This window comes from Geotrypetes seraphini, chromosome 2 (assembly GCF_902459505.1).
Source record: "Geotrypetes seraphini chromosome 2, aGeoSer1.1, whole genome shotgun sequence".
NCBI classification, from domain to species: Eukaryota; Metazoa; Chordata; class Amphibia; order Gymnophiona; family Dermophiidae; genus Geotrypetes; species Geotrypetes seraphini.
The window spans coordinates 309,607,084-309,626,123 of NC_047085.1; the positions used below are offsets into that span (position 1 = coordinate 309,607,084).

General features: G+C 46.4%; 1 protein-coding gene and 1 non-coding gene across 3 annotated transcripts in view; one reads left to right on the forward strand and one right to left on the reverse strand.

Moving 5' to 3' along the window:
• Positions 1 to 7,461: 7,461 nt before the first annotated feature.
• LOC117356131 lies at positions 7,462 to 7,577 on the reverse strand. Its single transcript, XR_004538567.1, has one exon. It is a non-coding gene; the product is annotated as a U5 spliceosomal RNA (small nuclear RNA).
• Positions 7,578 to 8,524: 947 nt separating this feature from the next.
• The window catches only part of UBA5 (ubiquitin like modifier activating enzyme 5), a 74,517-nt gene continuing 64,001 nt past the window's right edge, over positions 8,525 to 19,040 (forward strand). Inside the window, exon 1 of one of the 2 annotated variants that reach the window (XM_033929978.1) lies at positions 8,525 to 8,775. In XM_033929978.1, the coding sequence (XP_033785869.1) occupies positions 8,630 to 8,775 (146 nt within the window). In that variant the 5' untranslated portion in view covers positions 8,525 to 8,629. The remainder of the gene's footprint in view (positions 8,776 to 19,040) is intronic. The other variant, XM_033929977.1, reaches the window with a different exon arrangement.

Sequence of the window (19,040 nt, forward strand, 5' to 3'; positions counted from 1 at the left end):
TACAGTGATTCGATATCTAAGGTTACTAATATCAAGTCCTCTAGATCCGCATCAAAATCATCCAAGATGGTTATGAGTTGAATCACATACGTAATATGGTATAAGTGGTATGTATTGACTTAGAATAAAGTCTGTGAAATGAGATAAGGGTTCTAGAACTGAGTCATTTGCTGAGATGATAGGTCTTCCTGGCGGATGTACAGCTGATTGGACACCTAGAGTACTGTGTCCAATTTTGGAGGCCACATTATCAAAAGAATGTGAAGAGAATGGAGTCGATACAGAGAATGGCCACTAGGATGGTCTCAGGATTTAAAGACATCCCATATGAAGAACGCCTGATCAGACTGCCTTATATTCTCTCGAGGAGCGCAGAGAAAGGGGGGACATGATAGAAACATTCAAATACATCACGGGTCACATCAAAATGGAGGAGGAAATCTCTTTTCTAATGGTCCCACGGCAACAAAAGGGAATCCACTAAAACTTAAGGGAGGAAGATTTAATGGTGACACCAGGAAATACTTCTTCACCGAATGGGTGATTGATCGATGGAATGATCTTCCATGCCAGGTGGTCGAGGCCAGTAACGTGCTCGACTTCAAGAGTCGATGGGACAAACAGGTGGGTGGGAGTACTACAGAGTTATGCTCAAATGATAGATACTCCAGGGAAGAAGGGTTCTTGAGTAGGCAGACTACTTGGGAGGGAGGGTTCTTGAGTGGGCAGACTTGTTGGGCCGTCGGCCCTTTTCTGCCGTCATACTCTATGTTTCTATATTGTGGGAATCACCAGGTTTTCATTAATGAGGAACTATTTCTCCTTTAAAGTAATATAGCCTACGCTAAACGCAGTATTGACCAATTCCTTAATCTCTTCTAAAAGATCAGGCGTAGGGTCCTTGTCTAAAGGCATATAGAAGGTTACATCATTAATTTGCCTAAAAATCTCTTGTATGTATTTGCCCCTATCCATAATGATGATTCCACGCCTTTGTCTGCAGGCTCGATTACAATATCATTGTTTGTTTTTAAGTCGTTGATTGCTCTAATTTCAAGCGGACTGAGATTCTGTTGGTATTTCATGTATTTTTTTTTCTCCATTTTCTTTATAACCCGGAGGACACACTCATAGAATGTTGTAATTGTGGAATCACATGTACCTAGTGGTACCCATTTTGACTTCCTCTTGAGTATTGACTAAACGGCATGATTGATTGTTGTATCATTATTTTAAAAATGATGGATATGTAACTTGCATTTAAATTTGTTTGAAAGGAATTGTATTTTTTGGTAGGGACAAAGGACAAACCTATCTGAAGCACATTCATCTGTATTTCTGATAATTCAGAGGAAGAGAGGTTAATGGCTGGAATGCCATTCAACAACTCTTCTGATTGTACATGGAGCGTCCCCTGCCTCTGTATGGTCCTCTGTAAGGGTTCATCCCCCTCTGAGTTGAGTGTGATTGTGTTGCTAATTTGGTAGAGTTGAAGAATAGGTCTAAAAAATTATGATCATTATGTGATGGTCTGTCATTTAATGGACTTGTAGTTGTGGGGCTTGTTGGAGGAGAAATATAATCTTCAGAACAATTACGAATTTGTTTACATCCACGATCTCCTGTATGTGTTCTTTGTGGGATGTTGGTCGTTAAGATTGTGCGGGTCGCTTTGGGCCAATTTCGTGGCTGATTTCTTAATGGCAATCGATGTTCAAACAGCTTCCCATGCAAATGAGTTTTGTGAAGGGCAGTCGCAATCTTATCTGATTGCTCGCTTAGAAAACTGCTCTCACACATGCACAAAGCTAGTATGGGAAAGTTTGAACAGCTGAGCAGCAAGATAAGCCCCAAAGCAGCTTCCTGCCACTCAACAGCCGCCGCAACCTCCCCCTCTAATGAGCCAAACCAACCCGCCTTGCCAGGACCCCCCCTCCATGTACTTTAATAAAAAATAGCAGCAGGGCTATCCACTCCCTCCTGCAGCTGCAAGACTCCCCCTTGTTGAACCAACTGACCCCTCCCTGCCAGAACCCCCTCTCCTCCCCTTCCTTGTACTTTACAAAAAATTGGCAGGAGGGATGCCCACTCCCTCCAGCCACCTGATGCTCTCCTGGCCCCCCAAACCACTATCATACCTCTAGTGATGAAGACAGCAGACCTTCCCAGTGCATCGTGCATCCTGGGATGCACGGGGAGGTGTCTAAGACCCTGATCCTCTCTCTGTATCCCAGGATGCACTGGGAAGGCGGGCCTAAGGCCTTGATTGGCTCAGATGCCCCCTGGGAGGGGCCTTAAGCGTCTGAGTCAAACTGGGCTTTAGGCCCCCTGCCTGGTGCATCCTGGGATACAGAGGGAGGGAAGGCATTCGTGCATGCGCAGTGCAGCACTCGGAAGCTCTTACAAAGATCTTCAAGCAAGTCTGCTTTCGAGGCTGTCCGCTGCAGGGCTCCGTTGGTGACGTCACCCACTGTTGAGAATATGCTGCCTGCTTGTCCTAGGATAATAGATGTGTGTGTCTGCCTTTCTTTCTCTCCTTGGCCGCTTTCTGTCTGTCTCTCTCTTTCCTCGGCTGTCCACCACCACCCCTTGCTTGCTCCCCCTGTCCATCAGTACCCCTTCCCTGCTCCCCTTGTCCAGCAGGACCCCTTCTGGCCCACCGGCACAAACCTCATGTCCATATCTCTCCCTCCCCCTTCTGTCCCCTCCTTGAATCTCTCTCCCTCTCCACATCTTGCCTCCTCCACATCCATTTCTCCCTTCCCCCCCTGCTTCCCTCACTCTGTAACGCACCCCTCCCGGCATCTACTCCTCCCCCCCTCCTCGCTCCTGCCTGCTCATCCGCCTGTCGTGTTTAACTTCAAAGAAAAGTGCTGCACCGCGCTGTTGCTGCACTGGGGGGGGGGGGGGGAAGAGAGAAAGAGAGAGGGACAGGCAAGTTTAAGTAGAGAGAAATGGATTCACCCTTCCTCGAGCTGCAGCCGCTGCCTGGACTGCCACTGGCTGCCTGCAGCTCGTGCCCAGCCCTGCTGGCTCGTTGCTCACCCGCCAGAATCTGGCACACCTTGCTGGCGCCTGCTCTCAGGCAGCCCTGGTAATACTCGTCCTTCTGGCTGCAGCGGATGAGCTGGGGCTGGTTGGCTGCCCGCACCGGCATGCTAGCGAAAGCCCGTTAAGGCCCGTCTCCCCTCTTCCTGCCCCAAGCACCAATTCGGCGCACGCGAACGCCACCAGCACCTGCCCGCTTCCCAACGACCGCCTCATGGTCCACTGTGGTCAGCCCTAGTAGAAACAGGAAGTTGTCAGAGGGTAGGCCACAGTGGAGAGAAGACAGCGAGGCCAGTGGCAGCAAGGCGCAGCGCTTTTCTTTGAAGTTAAACGCGGTGGGCAGGTAACGGGGAGAAGTAGATGCCGGCAGGGGCGCCTGTGCCCCCCCCCCGACAATTATGGAGGTTTCTCTGGCGGTGAGTGGGGCGGGAGGTGGGAGTCACTGGCATGTTTCCTGCCTCCGTATTTAAAAATGGAATTCCGCACGGAGGGACGCACTTAGAATTTTATTATAGAGAACTAAATATTGACCTCCCATGATAACAACTGGTTAAATAGTTTTGAATATACTTGCGTTTTTACATAGATACCTTAATAATACAATTATATTTAACACGAAAAAAGTTCTGTTATTAAAACCATATAAAACAAAAACTGTTCTATTCTTTTATGAACAAATACCAGTCCTACCCTCGGTAAGACTTACAAAAATTTCCTACAAAAGACTCGCGGTTAGGATTGACAACCCATGGTTCAGGAATAAGTGTCCTAGAAAAAAACAGAGAGATTACTATTGCTCGTCATACACTACACATGGCACAAAAAGCAGCTCCTAAAGGTATTACAGAGAGTAGTATTTACTTGGATGGAAATATTAATCGTTGTACACAGGATACAACAATAAAACATATTAACTTGTCTAGTTAAATGAAAATCGAAAAGATTAGAAATAATCAGCAGAAGAATTCAGCAAAAATGCAGCACATTTTGCACGGCATTATGGGTATGCAAACATAAGCAGTTCTGCAATTAAAGTGACCTCACTAGGCAATCCAGAGCTGTTGAGAGCCGAGAAAACGAGATAAATAAAAGTGTTATTCTATGTTTATTACTCCTCTTTTAGAGGCAGATCAGTTTTCGTGTCTAAAAACTTGAGAAAGATGGGGCTTAGTTGGATGCTGTTGCTTTTTTGTTAGGTGCCATCACCTCGAGTTCGAATCCTCGCGACTCGATGAACAGCCATTTTTAAAGGCAACACACATGCTCAGTAAACAGGAAGGAGGGGTTTTCTTAGTGCTGCACAAAGTCCTGAAGAGCCCACGGACCTTTATTACCAGCAGAAAAGCAGTAGAATTAAAACTGGTAACACGTGCTTAAATTGCAGTATTCAGTTTGTGGACCTTTTCATTTCTGATTAGTGTTCAATAATTTTGTAAGATGCACACTTGTGGTATCTTAATCTGCATATGTTGTGCTTAGGGTACCAGATTTTCCAGAAGGAAAATCCAGAACCATTGAGAGGCCCGCCCAGTTCCAACTGCATCAGGCCCCGTTACGCCCCCCAGCCCTGCCCCCCGATTGTATCCTTGCATGCGCGGATGTGATGTGATGATGTCACAGGCACGTGTGCATGTGACGTCACTGTGTTGTGTCCGTGCATGCGCGGGTGCCCGCTCCTGACCCGATTTTTACAGGAAGCTTTTCAAAACCCAGACAAAGTGGCGGGTTTTGAAAATCTGTCCAGACACCCAGACATGTCCTCGAAAAGAAGGACATGTTGGGAAATCCGGTCGTCTGGTAACCCTAGTTATGGTTCTATATACAGTGTTCCCTTGTGAATTTGCGATTCGCGAATCACAGACTCGCTCATTTGCAGTCTGCTCCAACCGCCTCTTCCTATAGTAAAGTTAGGCTACACCAATCAGGAGCTGCATGTCAAAACAGCTCCTGATTGGTGTAGCCCGACTTTACTAGAGGAAGAGACAGACGGAGCAGACTGCTAGTGATTTTCTTCACCTGCTGGCGCTCCAGCTGCCCTTTTCCTGCCTCTCCAGCTGCCCTCTCATGCCTCCCCTGCCTTTTGACAGGTGGAAAACTGCATTTGTGGTTTTTCAAAATTCGCAGGAGTTTCTGGAACGGAACCCCCGCGAATTTCCAGGGAGTACTGTATATGAACTTATGTAATTTATACAAGACATTTCAGTGCTTAATTTGTAGAAGAAAAAAAAGAAGTTGAACTGAGTAGCTTGGAGGGAGGGAGGGAGGCAGACCAGATGTAGTAGAGGTTGATGAAAAGTTATATACCCAACCAAGAATTGAATGACATGGAGCCATGAAACTTACAAGTTATTTCACTTATTCACCTTAAATTCAACACACATTGCACATGGTGTCTGAAGTTTCTATAATCCTTCCAAAAAATTACTCTGATGTCTGGTCACTGAAATACTACTCTGTTGCTGCAATTACTTCCAAATCACTCTAAAATTTATCACCCTTCCAAACTTTTTTTTTAAGTTTGGAAAAATAGAATAGTCAGAGCAAGATCTGGTAAGGTGGATGAGCTATGCACGGAAACCCCAACTGTGTCAAAACATTCATCGTTTTGCCAGCCTTGTGAGCAGGCATATTGTCTTGCAGAAAGAGAACTTCTTTCCATAGCTTTCCTCTCCTTTTTTCTTTCAATGCTTCCTTTAATCAGCACAGCAAGTTACAGTAGTATTCTGCATTAACTGTTTGGTCCCTTAGAAGATAGTCAGTCATTGCAACACCTTTCTAATCCCAAAACACTATGACCATGACCTTTCCTGCTGACTTTTGGGTCTTGAATTTCCTTGGCCTTGGAGAACCTGAGTAACACCATGGCATGGACTGTTGTTTTGTCTCAGGATCATAGTGGTATAACCATGTTTCATGAACAGTAAGTAGTCATTCCAAAACGTTGGCACCAGATCACTGAAAATGCTGCAAAATCAACTTGGAAGTGTTCACTCAACATCATTTATTTAATTTATTTATTCAATCAATTTTCTATACTGTTCTCCCAGGGGAGCTCAGAATGGTTTACATGCATTTGTTCAGGTATTCAAGCAGTTTTCCCTGTCTGTCCCGGTGGGCTCACAAACTATCTAATGTACCTGGGGCAATGGGGAGATTAAGTGATGCCCAGGGTCACAAGGAGCAGCATGGGTTTGAACCCACAATCTCAGGGTGCTGAGGCTATAGCTTTAACCACTGCGCCACATTTGGGCACTCACTTGGCTGACAGTTTCTGCCTACCCAGCTGCTTGTGAATAATACACTTAACACGTTCTCTGGATATCTACAGTGTCTCAACAATTGTTTTAGCTGATATTCACCTGTCTGCCAAAATCAGGTAATGGAAATGGTCAACAGTTTCATGAGTTGACACTGAGACCTTCCAGACCTTGCTGCATCTTCAGTCTTAAAATCTCCACACTGAAAATTTGTACACCACTTCTTCAGTATGGAGTTTGACGATCATTTGTTACTCAATATTTGCCTCATACATTCATGGATTTCCTTTGGAGTTTTCTTCGGCAGAAATAGGAAATCCATGACAGCCCGGTGTTCCATTCTTGGAAATTCCATACTTTTTGTTGACATGGTTCAATCAATGTTCTGAAACAATATCAAAACATAGTAATACAAATCTGCAAATTGGCACTTTGCAAAATAAAATAACACTCTTTTCAGCTTCAATGGCAAGATAATGCTCAGAATTTAGGAAGTTGGTTGGGCTGAGAACTTTTCAATACCCCTTGTAGATCTAGGAGGGGGTGCTGGAAAGTTCTCATCCCAGTTTTATTTATTTTAAAAATTTATATACCGTTTAAAACTAAGTGGTTTACAAAATTTACATACACAATATTTAAAATGAACACATAATAAAACCAGATGCATAGTTAAAAAACATATGATAAAATAAACATAAAAACAATCTTCAAGGATAAAAGGATCATGAATAGTTCATCAACTTTGTCAAGAGTACCTAAATTTGGAGTGTTATTTTGCCACTGTAGCTGAATCTCAGTGAGGGCGGGAGCCCGCAGGCGTTAAGTATGTGCAGTTGCTCAACACCCTGCACTGGCCTAAAGGAGGATCACTGGTAGTGTGTTTAAGGGTGTGTGATATCAATCTAGAGATGGGACCCAGTGTATGAGAACAGCACCAGGTGGGGGTGGGGAAGGTTCATTCCTGGTGTATGAGAGCAGTGCTGGTCATCCTGGGGAGAGGAATAGATGGGAGGACAGCAATGTGCTGATGGTCAGAGGGAAGAGAGCAGCATACCGGTCAATTGGGGGGGGGGGGGGGAGGGGGAATTCAAATATAAACCAAGACCCCCATTTTTGGCCCATAAATCTTGGTTTATTTTCAAGTCTATATGGTAGTTGTCCCACCAGTATTAGGAACTTCAGAAATCAAGTGAAACTTATTAATGTTCCTCTAAATGAAAATCTTTAGTAAAAAGCGAAAAATGTATTTGATCTGAAGAGAAGCCAGAAATTATAACTTTACTTTCCCTTATACTACATATGACACAAAAAGCAATTCCTAAATATATTACTTAGAGTAGCAAATGCTTAGGGGGAAGTTAATAAGCTGCAGTAAAAGGTGAATCTTGATTTACCATGGTAGTAACCAATTATTTTTTCTCAATACTACAGGTTGATAACTCAGCTGTTTATCTCTTCTGACTGGCTGCTTCCTCCCAGCCGCACTTTTCTTTGCAAAGCCGTGAGCAGCAGCTCCTGCATGCAGTGCCGGATTAATCACTAGGCCATGTAGGCACATGCCTAGGGCCCGAAACTGTGAGGGGGGCCCGCTGAAGGAGGGCGACTCACCTTGCTATTTTTAAACGGCAATGGGGAGAGACAGCGTGCCTAGGGGCCCTCCAAGAATGAATCCTGCCTTGCCTGCATGCATCTCGCAGCCGACCCAGGAGCCTTCCTTCTGACGTCAGAGGGAAGACTTCCGGGTCAGCTGTAGGCCGTGTGTAAGAACTGCGGCTATGGCTTTGTGAAGAGAAGTGTGGCTGGGAGGAGGGAGCCGCCCAGCAGAGGTAAACATACAGGCAGATCTGACTCTGATGTTGATTTTATTCACTGCAATAAGAATGTTCAGCATGCTCACTTGCAGGCAGACAGGAGGAACAAACAGTGGCTGCAAGAGTTCCTATAAGTTACAAATGGCCGTGAATAGGTGCAACAAACAGCCATACCATCACAAGAGAAGGGCATCACTGCGGGCTTTCTGCAGAAGTAAGGTGTACAGATAACTTTTTTTTCCCCTGCGTTGGGGAGTGAGTAAGCAAGAAAAGGAGGCGCACAGCTGTCTGCTCCCGGAACATGCACGATACGGACAGGAGCAGGGATTAGAGCAGACGAGGAGGAGCTGCGCGTGGGCACGCGTGGACGGATCTCTTCCTCCTCACGGCTAAGGGCGGGGCTAGGAAAGGATTGGGGGAGGCCGAGGGCCGAGCGGAAGACGGAAGTTGATTAGCTTAGCTGCTGCTGCTGCTTTTCGTGCTGCAGTGCAGACGTGGCCTTCGGGGCTCAGCATGGCCTCGGTCAGCCTGGTGGAGGATTTGTCGGCTCGCATCCGGGAGCTGGAGGAAGAATTGAGCCGCGAGAAGGCTAAGGAGCGGTCGGGGCGGCCCCTCATTCAGAAAATGAGCGCTGAGGTGCTGGATACTAACCCTTACAGGTGAGCCGGCCATAAATGCTCTTTGAAGAATTTAGTATGGACCTAACAGCTGCTTCTTGTTTTGCAAGATATTTGATGTTACTGCTGTTAATTATTTCTGTAGCGCTACCAGACGCACGCAACGTTGCATAGAGTCACAAAGAAGAAGAAAACAGTCCCTGCTTGGAAGAGCTTACAATCTAAACAGGCAAGACAGACAAACAAGATGTCATGGATATAGTTAAGGGGAATGGATAATCAGTGGGCTGGGTTGGAGGGCAGAGGAGTAGGATTAAGGATTGAAAGCTATATCAAAAAGGTGGGTTTTCAGTCTGCTTTTAAACAAGGGAAGGGGCTTGACGGACAAACTTGGGTAATTTATCCCAGGCATAGGGGGCAGCTAGATGAAGGGAAAAAAGTCTGGAATTGGCAGTGGAGGAGAAGGGTAACGCTAAGAGTGACTTATTTGAGGAATGGAGTTCTCTGGGAGGTGTATAAGGAGAGAGAAGTGAGGAGAGATATTGAGGGACAGCAGAATGAACACACCTGTAGGTCAGCAATAAGATCTTGAACTGTATGTGATGGCAGATAGGGAGCCAGTGAAGTGACTTAAAGAGAGGGGTGACATGAGCGTAGCGAGGTTGGTAGAAGATTGAGTCGTGCAGCAGAGTTTTGCACAGATTTCAAGGGGGAGAGGAGAGTTTAACTGGGTTTTACAGGCTTACATTTATGGCACCTAGGGTCCTTTCAGAATCATGGCTAGCATCGCCTAGTGATGCAGAAGTTCGGTGCCCACCCTAAATGTACCCATTGCTGGGCTTCGACGTGTTGGAGGAAAGGCCCTTCTGGGGCTGGCAGCAAGCAGTCTGTTTTTTGAGGCTGCCTCCCGCTGACCCGCTGTGCTTCGGATAAAAAAGGAAGGGAGGGAGGGAGCAAAGGGGTTCATGGCTCTGGACCGTCACCTGCTTCTCTAACTTCAGGGCTTGACGGAGAATGGTTTTACGGCTTAGGACCACTGCCGTGCTGTCACTTTGGGGAGGGAGAGGGTGGGGGATTGCAATCTGTGTTCTAACAGCACACTCAATCAACGGAGAAAACAGTTATCCAGCATCCACCAATACTTTAAAAACCAATAGGAGGAAATATTTTTTCACTCGGAGAATAGTTAAGCTCTGGAACGCGTTGCTAGAGGTTGTGTTAAAAGCGGATAGCATAGCTGGTTTTAAGAAAGGTTTGGACAAATTCCTAGAGGAAAAGTCTGTTATTAAGACATTGGGGAAGTTTCTGCTTGCCCTGGATTGGTAGCATGGAATGTTGCTACTCTTTGGGTTTTGGCCAGGTGCTAGTGATCTGGATTGGCCACCATGAGAACGAGCTACTGGACTAGATGGACCATTGGTCTGACCCAGTAAGGCTATTCTTACCTTCTTATTCTTACGTACTTATTCTACTGTATTTGGATGTTTTGGGCATATAATTCTCTGGAGTGCATTCATTATGCATAATACCATCAGTAATAGAGATACTAGGGGGAAATAAACCATTTAGATAATTCTTGATAGACAGTATATCAAAGATATAATAAATTTTGAAACTAAACTTGGAAACTTGCATATGCACCAAAGACACAGTGACAGGATCTTTCCCTGCTGTGTTCAAAAGCGCCCTTACTGCAGACATGTCCCTTTACTGCTGGCATGAGTGTTGCCCCCCACCCCACCTTACCTTAGCCTTTCCCAAACAGCAGAGGCACCTAATCGCATATACCTATGCAGATTTTAACCCTCTCCTCTTTCCTGGTCCTTCAGCCTTGCACTGGTGCCATTTTACAAAAGGCTGCTCCCTGATGTGAAAACCTGGCTATGTCTCCGAGTACACATCCTAAATAATTTCACCAGAAGAGATTTCCAGTTCTGCAGTCATGAGGCCAGAATCCAACCTCTGAACAGCTGAGAACTCAGGATCTCCTTATTAAACTCCATACTGCTACCATCTCCCTTACTATACCAGCATCCTCTGCTGGGATTTGGATCAAGGATTGGATGATCAGCAAGGTCATACTATACTGCCTAGCATCCTGGCTACAGCCACCGCCTTTTTGCACTGTTTAGATGCCTTTAGATCCTTGGACACAATCATCCCAAGGCCTCTCTCTCCGTCAGTGCTTATCAGCCTCTCACCTCCCAGCACATATGGTTCTCTTGGATTTCTACCCCCCAAATGCATCACTCTACACTTCGCATTGAATTTTAGTTGCTAGATGCTAGACCATTCTTCTAACTTTTGCAGATCCTTTTTCATGTTTTCCACTCCCTCCGGGGTGTCCACTCTTACAAATCTTGGTATCATCTGCAAAAAGGCTATCCTTACCTTCTAACCCTTCAGCAATGTTGGACAGAATTGGTCCCAGCACTGATCCTTGAGGCACTCCACTACTCACCTGACCCTCCTCTGAGCAAATTCCATTTACCACTACCCTCTGGCATCTGTCCGTCAATCAGTTTCTCATCCAGTTAACCACTTTGGGCCCTAACTTCAGCCCATGGAGTTTCTTTAAGAGCCTCCTATGAGGAACCGTGTCAAAGGCTTTGCTGAAATCTAAGTAAATTGCATCTAGCGCCTGTCCTTGATCCAGTTCTCTGGTCACCCAGTCAAAGAATTCAATCAGGTTTTTTTGGCACGATTTACCTTTAGTAAACCCATGTTGCCTCAGATCTTGTAATCCATTAGATCAGGGGTGTCAAACTCAATCACATTAAGGGGCTGAAATCCAAAACACAGGCTAAGTCGTGCGCCAGATCCCGCCCAATCTCCACCCAATCTCATACAAGTACCTACATAATGTAAAATACGTGTATAGTATAAAACATGATAACCCCCCCCCTAATAAAACATCCATAAAAAATGAATAAAAGCAAATGTAAAGGATATAAAAAGGAACATCATTAAGTGATACAAATGAAACATATAAACAAAACTTTTAAAAAGGCTAACCTGAAAACAATGAACAACTAAAAGTATATTCTGCAATCTATAAAAACATATGTATCAACAAATGGCAAACAAGTCAGTGTTTAATGATTGAAGCTGTAATTTGAAAAAGCAAATAATATGACAAAAACAGAATCACCCAAGTGAAAACAACTAAAAGCATGGGATGTATACAGGCAAGCTGGCAGATAACGAAACCAACAGTGAGCCAGCAGATTAATGAGGTTGAAAGGCAACGTGTGGCACATATAAAGAAGTCAACTTCAAAACTTCCAGTATATCAGGTTCTTAACATTTATTACAGATCTAAACCAGATCATCATTTTAAATAATTATGATCCTTAGAGGGTTAAACAACCCCACTGGTTCATGTGAAACAGATCACAGAACCCGATCTTCATTGGATCAAGAATAACTTATTTTTGTTTCTTTTTTTCATAAGTTTTTAAAAAAAATTTTATCGGGGGGGGGCATGGCCGTGCGGAGAGCAGGAGAGACGCACTTTCCCTGAGCTCTGCGGTTTCTCTCCTGTCCAACCTCCCTGCACGAAAATCTGCGTCTACATTTCCGCCCGATCTCACCCTCTGAGTCGCTGCCGGCGTATGGACAGGTTTGTCCAGAAAGGCAGCGCGGAGATGGCCTCTAAATCGGGGAAGAAGGAGCGAGGCACTCTAAAATCTGGGCCTGGTGGTGAGGGAAAGATGGCGGGTGCGGCTGAGGCGGCAGACTCTGTGAGCGAGGAGACGCTCGCGCGGCTGACTGAGGCGGTGGTGGCTGCTTTGGGCACCCGCTTGGACAAAGTGCACGACACCCTGGCAACGCTTACCACGACAGTTGCAGAATTTAATGGACGAGTGCAGGAAGTGGAACATCGAGTCAGCTCCGCGGAGGATACCCTGGTTTCGGTTCAGGCGGAGCTTCAACGTCTGCAGAGCAAAGTGACCCATTGTGAGGAAAAGCTGGATGACCTGGAGAATCGCTCCAGGCGGAACAACCTCCGTCTAGTGAGCATCCCAGAATCGGTGCTGGATGCGGACTTATTGGCTACCTTGGAAAAATGGCTGGCGGCGGAGCTGTTTGTGGCACATGGTCTGGGCCCCTTGCGTATTGAGCGTGCACACCGTCTAGGCAAGAAGCAGGATGGCTTGGCCAGGCCACGTGTGGTGATCATCCGGATTCTTAATTTTGCTCTGAAAGATCTGCTGCTGAAAAATTATAGACACAAACAGGATCTTCGGTTCCAAAATCAGCGTGTCTTGTTGTTCCAGGACTATTCTGCTCCAGTGGCTTCCCTTCGTAGGAGCTTTTCCTCAGTCTGCATGCTTCTATCGGAGAAAAAGATGCGATTCACGCTTCAGTTTCCAGCTAAGCTTCGGGTGCTGCATAATGGCCAACCATTCCTGTTCGATAACTGTGAGGCGGCACGGGCGCAAGTATACCTTTGGTTTCCTGATCTGGCGCCCAGCACTTGAAGAGTGATGACATTTCTTGGTGGTTTCCACTCTGCTTGTGAGAGGGTCTCTGCGGCGGGAGGACTACCTGCATGAAGAGACGCCTCGGATTGCTCTTTCTTATTTTCCTTATTGTGCTGGAGCAGGTCCCTGTTTGGGGGCCTCGTTAGCCTTGAGTGCATTCTGATATTTTGCTCTGTGCCATGTGTTAAGTATGCCCTCCTGTTGGAGGGTGCCGGATTTGCTGATTGTGGCTCTGTTATATGATAATATTTCTGTTGGGGGTTGTAGTTTTGCTGGCCCCGTTTCTGTTTATTCATAATATTCTTATCACTATTGCTCATATTACTATTAGTTTTTCACTTATTGATATTGTGGTCTTTCTTTCTTTCATTTTCTTTCTTATTATTATTCTACTAATGGGTGCGGGCTTGCTGTGTGGGAGGTTGGGGAGGGGGGGCTTGGGTCTTTTGGGTCCCTTCTCTGGAGAGGTGGTATTTGGAGTATGGGGGGTCAGGGCGGGGGGAGGTGGGGTTGGGGTGGTGAGGGTAGGGGCGGGGTGGAGGGGTGGGATCCGTGTGGTGGTGGAATGGATGTGGATGTTAGATGGTTGGTTGTTTGGTTGCTGGGGGGAGGGCTGGGACTCCTGGCAACGGTTTACTCCTTTTTTGCTCAGAGGGTCTACTTGGTCATTGTGTGGGATGCCACCTAAACGGGGAGTGCGCTGTGTGACATGGAATGTGTCAGGCATTAATTCCCCTATTAAGAGGACTAAGATTATACAACACCTAGCCCGACACCAGGCGGATATTGTGGGGTTGCAGGAGACCAAGCTTAATGAAAGGGAACATAGCAAACTGAGACGGTCCTGGGTGGGCCAATGTTACTCTGCCTCTTCTCCTAAGGCGAAGGCCGGGGTAGCCTTGTTGATTCATAAATCGGTGCCCTTTGTACAGTCGGGAGTCATTTCCGACCCAGAGGGTCATTACGTAATAGTTCAGGGTATGTTGTCTCAGCGTCCAGTTATTTTGATATCAGTGTATGCTCCTAATAGTGCTCAAAGGGCTTTTTATAAGAAGCTTTTGGGGGTTATAATGTCTTTATCACAGACGCCGGGGGTCCCCATGATCTTTCTGGGGGACTTTAATTCTATTTTGGATCCTGTCCTGGATTCTACTAGGGGGGCCCTACGTTCGTCTGGAAGGTCAGATAATGGGCTACATGCGTGGATGAATGCTTTAGATTTGGTGGATGTCTGGAGAACATTGCAACCTGGTGAAAAGGATTTCACGCATACATCTAGAGCGCATGATTCCTCATCTGGAATTGATTTTATTTTTCTTTCCCGTTCTTACTTTTATGCGGTCCATAAATCTGAGATAGGTGCGCTGGTCATTTCAGATCACACTCCGGTGTGGATGGATGTGAGTCTGGCGGGGGGCACCCAGGGTGGAGGGGGGCGATGGCGGTTTCCGGTGGCCTTGTATTCTGACCCGGATTTTAAAGTGGACCTCGAGCAGCAGTGGCAGGAGTACGTAGAGTTTAATGGTGGGCATGTGGATGAGGGGGGTCTTTTCTGGGAGGCCGCAAAGGCAGTGCTCCGTGGTGCTGTGTTGGCCTATTGCGCTCGCAGGAAGAAACTAATGGCAGCCAAGATCTTGACCCTTGAGCGTAGGGTTCGGGAGTGCAGGCTTTTGGCCCTTCATTCCCCCACGGGGTCTCATAAGCGGGATTTTCAGGTGGCACAGTCAGCGCTCCATGCCCTTTTACATGAACGTGCCCAAAAATCTCTTTTTTATTACAAGTATAGATTGCACCGTTTTGGCAACAGGCCGGGCAGAATGTTGGCTCAGTTGACTAGGGCGCGGAGGGGATCCTCCTCCATTACCTCTCTTAAGGACTCTGGGGGGCGGTTGGTTACAGCTCAATCTCATCTGGAACGGCTTTTTGTCTCCTTTTATAGTTCTCTTTATTCAGCGGAGGTGGTGGATAGGGATGTTCCGATTCAGGTTTATCTAGACTCTCTCCCCTTACCTCGACTCTCAGAGACGGACAGCGCGAGCCTGGCCTCCCCTATCACTCGGGAGGAGGTCTTAGGGGTTATTAAGAATCTCCCCCTTTGTAAATATCCGGGTCCGGACGGCTATAGTGGGGAGTTCTATCGTCTTTTGCAGGGTTATGTGGCTGATCCGTTGAGAAGATACTTTCAGCATTCTGTGGAAGGGGGACATTTTCCTGTTGGGTCCAATTGGGCGCTGATTACGGTCCTGCCTAAAACCAGGTAAGGACCCTCTTTTGGTGGAGTCCTATTTCACTCATTAACATTGACTTGAAAATATTGGCCCGGATTTTGGCTAATCGGTTGGCCCCGTTGGTTCCTTCGTTGGTAGGGGTGGACCAGGTGGGCTTTGTGCAGGGGCAGCAGGCGGGTCACAACGTTCGTAAGCTCTTGATTGCCTTGGCCCATTGTGATTCTAGGAAGCAGCCGGCCCTGGCTATTAGTTTTGATTCCGAAAAGGCCTTTGATCGGGTTGAGTGGGCCTTTCTTTTCCCGTTGTTACACCGATATGGGGTGGATGGGTTCTTTCTGGGGGCTCTCCTTGCCTTGTACTCTAGTCCTGAGGCTGCTGTGCTGGTCAATGGGAAGGCCTCTCCGGTCTTTTCTCTACAACGGGGCACTAGGCAGGGTTGCCCTTTGTCCCCTTTGCTTTATATTTTATTTTTGGAACCCCTATTACTGTGTATTCGTACTCATCCCCTGCTTGCGGGTGTGGAGGTCGGAGGTTCCTCCCTGCGATGCATGGCTTTCGCGGATGATATCATGGTTCTGCTTACGGATCCGGTCTCGCATCTCTCTCTCTTGTTGGAATTGTTTAGTAAATTTGGGGAGCTCTCGGGCCTTAAACTTAATGTGTCCAAATCTGAGGCACTGCCTCTCCACTTACATATTTCTCACCTCTGGTCTGACTTCCCCTTGAAAGAGGCCTCTCTACAGGTGAAATATCTGGGTGTCTTAATACCTTCCTCTTTATCGCGCCTTTATGAGATTAATGTCAGGCCCATGCTTAGGCGGTCTATTGAGAGCCTCCGCCTGTGGGGTGCTCTGCCGGTTTCTATGGCGGGCCGCATCTTTTTATATAATATGATGGTAGTACCCCGGTGGCTATATCTGTTGCAGACTTTACCAATCTGGCTGCGCCGTGCGTACTGGAGGAATTATATCGTGCCCTGAGGCTTTTTCTGTGGCGGGGGCGGAGACCTCGTCTGCCCTTCCGTGTCTTGATGTTACCGGAGGCGCAGGGGGGTTTCGGTCTGTTAGACCTTCGAGCATACAATTTGGCGTGTGGTATGAGATTAGTTCGAGATTGGTGTCTGGAGAGTTCCTCCTTTTTGACTTTTTCGGTGGAAAGGGATTTTTTGTCTCCGGTTTCGGGATTGTTTCTGTTGCATGCACCCTCGGCCCAGTTAGACCCTTCTCAGCGAGGGCATGTGGTCTGGGCTTATATGAGACTCATCTGGAAATTGCTTTGTAAACATCTGGGGGTTAATTATGGGGTCTCTCCTATGTTACCCTTTGTGGGGAATCTCCAGTTTAGCCCGGGCAGTGATAATCGAGTTTTTCGGCTTTGGCATGCACGGGGGAACCGCAGGGTGGGGGATGTTCTTGATGATCGCGGGGTTCCTCTCTCTACTACTGGATTGGCGTCATTATATGGGTTAGACCGAGTGGATGCCTTTAGCTATATGCAACTTCGCCATTATGTGCTTAGTCTTGGAGGAACCTTTCTGCGTGCTTCGGTGGCGAAGAGCCTGGGACAGAGTCTGGCATTGTGGGAGGATCCAGCTCCGCGCCTACGTTATTATGTCACTGCGCTGCAGCTGCCGTTGTCGACTGAGCGGGCTGATTTGCTGGCTGGGGCATGGAGCGCTGACTTAGGTTGCACTATCACGTCCCCATTACTTTCTCATTGTTTTGTTTTCTTGCGCACTCTTTCCTGTAATATGCTCCACAGGGAACAGGATTATAAATTCCTTCAGAGAATGTTTATCTCTCCTCAGAGGGCTTATCGTGCTGGCTTTGCGGAGCATGCGCGCTGTCCTAAATGCCCTGCGAGTCCAGCTACCCTGGGACATATGTTCTGGACTTGCCCTCTGATACAGGCTTTTTGGAGGCGAGTGTGGGCTTTCCTGTCCTTCCTATCTCTCTCATTGCCTGCGTGTACCCCGGATATTGCTCTTTTCTATGCTGGAGAGGCTCTTTCCAGCTGTTCTGGTGGGCAGAGATTATTGGTGTTCAAGGCTCTCCTCCTGGCTAAGAAGGCCATTCTGGTCTCCTGGCGGGTTCCACATGCACCCTCTTTTTCCCAGTGGCAATTGTCCCTTTATGATTTAGCGCTTGTGGAGCGTAGGATGGTGGGGACCCGTGATGAGGGCAGGTGGACTAAATTTCAGGATGTATGGGAGGGGTACTGGTTGTCCCTTTCGCATAGGGAGAGAAGTATGCTGCTGAATTGCTAATCTTTTGGGTTGTTCTGCTACTGTGTGGGGGATCGTATGCTGCTTCCCCTGGCGCAATGTATGATCTGACTTTTGCCATGGTATCTTTTCTTCTGTATCTTTCTTCTTTTCTTTGTCTTTTTCTTTTTTCTCCTTTGGAATGTTTGTACACCATACGGGTTTGGGTTGGGGAAGGGGGGGATGGGGGGAATGGGCTGGGTGGGGTCCTTGATGGGGGGTTGTTGGGGGTTATTGTAAAACACTGTATTGGGCTTGTGTGGACTTATGCTCACCTGCATTTGTGGGTATTCCAGATGTGTCTGTATTTTGGTATTACAGATATGTATATGTTTTGCGTTGTACCGTGTTTTGTTGTCTTTGCCCAATAAAGAAATATTATATTATTTAAAAAAAAAATTTTTATCTACTTATGTTAAATAAACTAAATAATGCTTAGCTTTAGTAATGAAGCCAGTATTAAGGGAGCGCCTCCACCAACATGCTCATATTTCAAATCACTTTCCTCAGGGTTGAGGCTCCCAACGTAAAATTATCATGTGTCTGAGATACCATTCCACTCCTATAAGGATTTCTATAGAAATCCTTATAGAGTAGAACCCAAAAACTTTAATACAAAATACTATACGTACTTGTATTTCAAGACCTCGCTCATTTAGAACAGTCACTACACTCCTGCAGCAGCAGAGAGAAGAACCATTGGCTCAGTTGTGATGATGTGACACGTATATACTGTATGTACTCGTATCGCAAGACTTTGCTTGTTTAGAACAGTCACTATACTCTTGCAGCGTCATAGAGAGAACCATTGACAGTTTTGAGGTGTGTATACTGTATGTACTTGTATTGCAAGACATTGCTTATATATCAAGTTAAAATTTAATAAAATGCTTTGCTTGTCTTGCAAAACACTTGCATACCAAGTTACTTGCAATCCAAGGTTTAACTGTATTTTGGTATCTGTTTTGATCAGCTACTTGAATGTTATAATGTTGATAGATATATTGGTTACAGAGCAGACCAAAATTGTAGCGTCTGGGATTTTTTTCCCCCCGTTTCCCTTGTTCCAGTTATGTCTGTCATTATAGTGCTGCTTGATTTCTTTTGTACAAACTGAGGGTGCAGGAGCAAGTTCCTAGGAAGGAGGTGGAGTTCAGAGATGATTGACAGCATTCTGGAAGCAACTTGCAGATTCAGATGCATAACCCTACAGTTCAGGACTACTAGACACATCTACAACAAATATGATTATTGAGATAAGAACCTAATCTTTCTATATTTTGACCAGTTTTTGACAGTAGTGTGCGTGATGCTGGAATTGATTGCTAG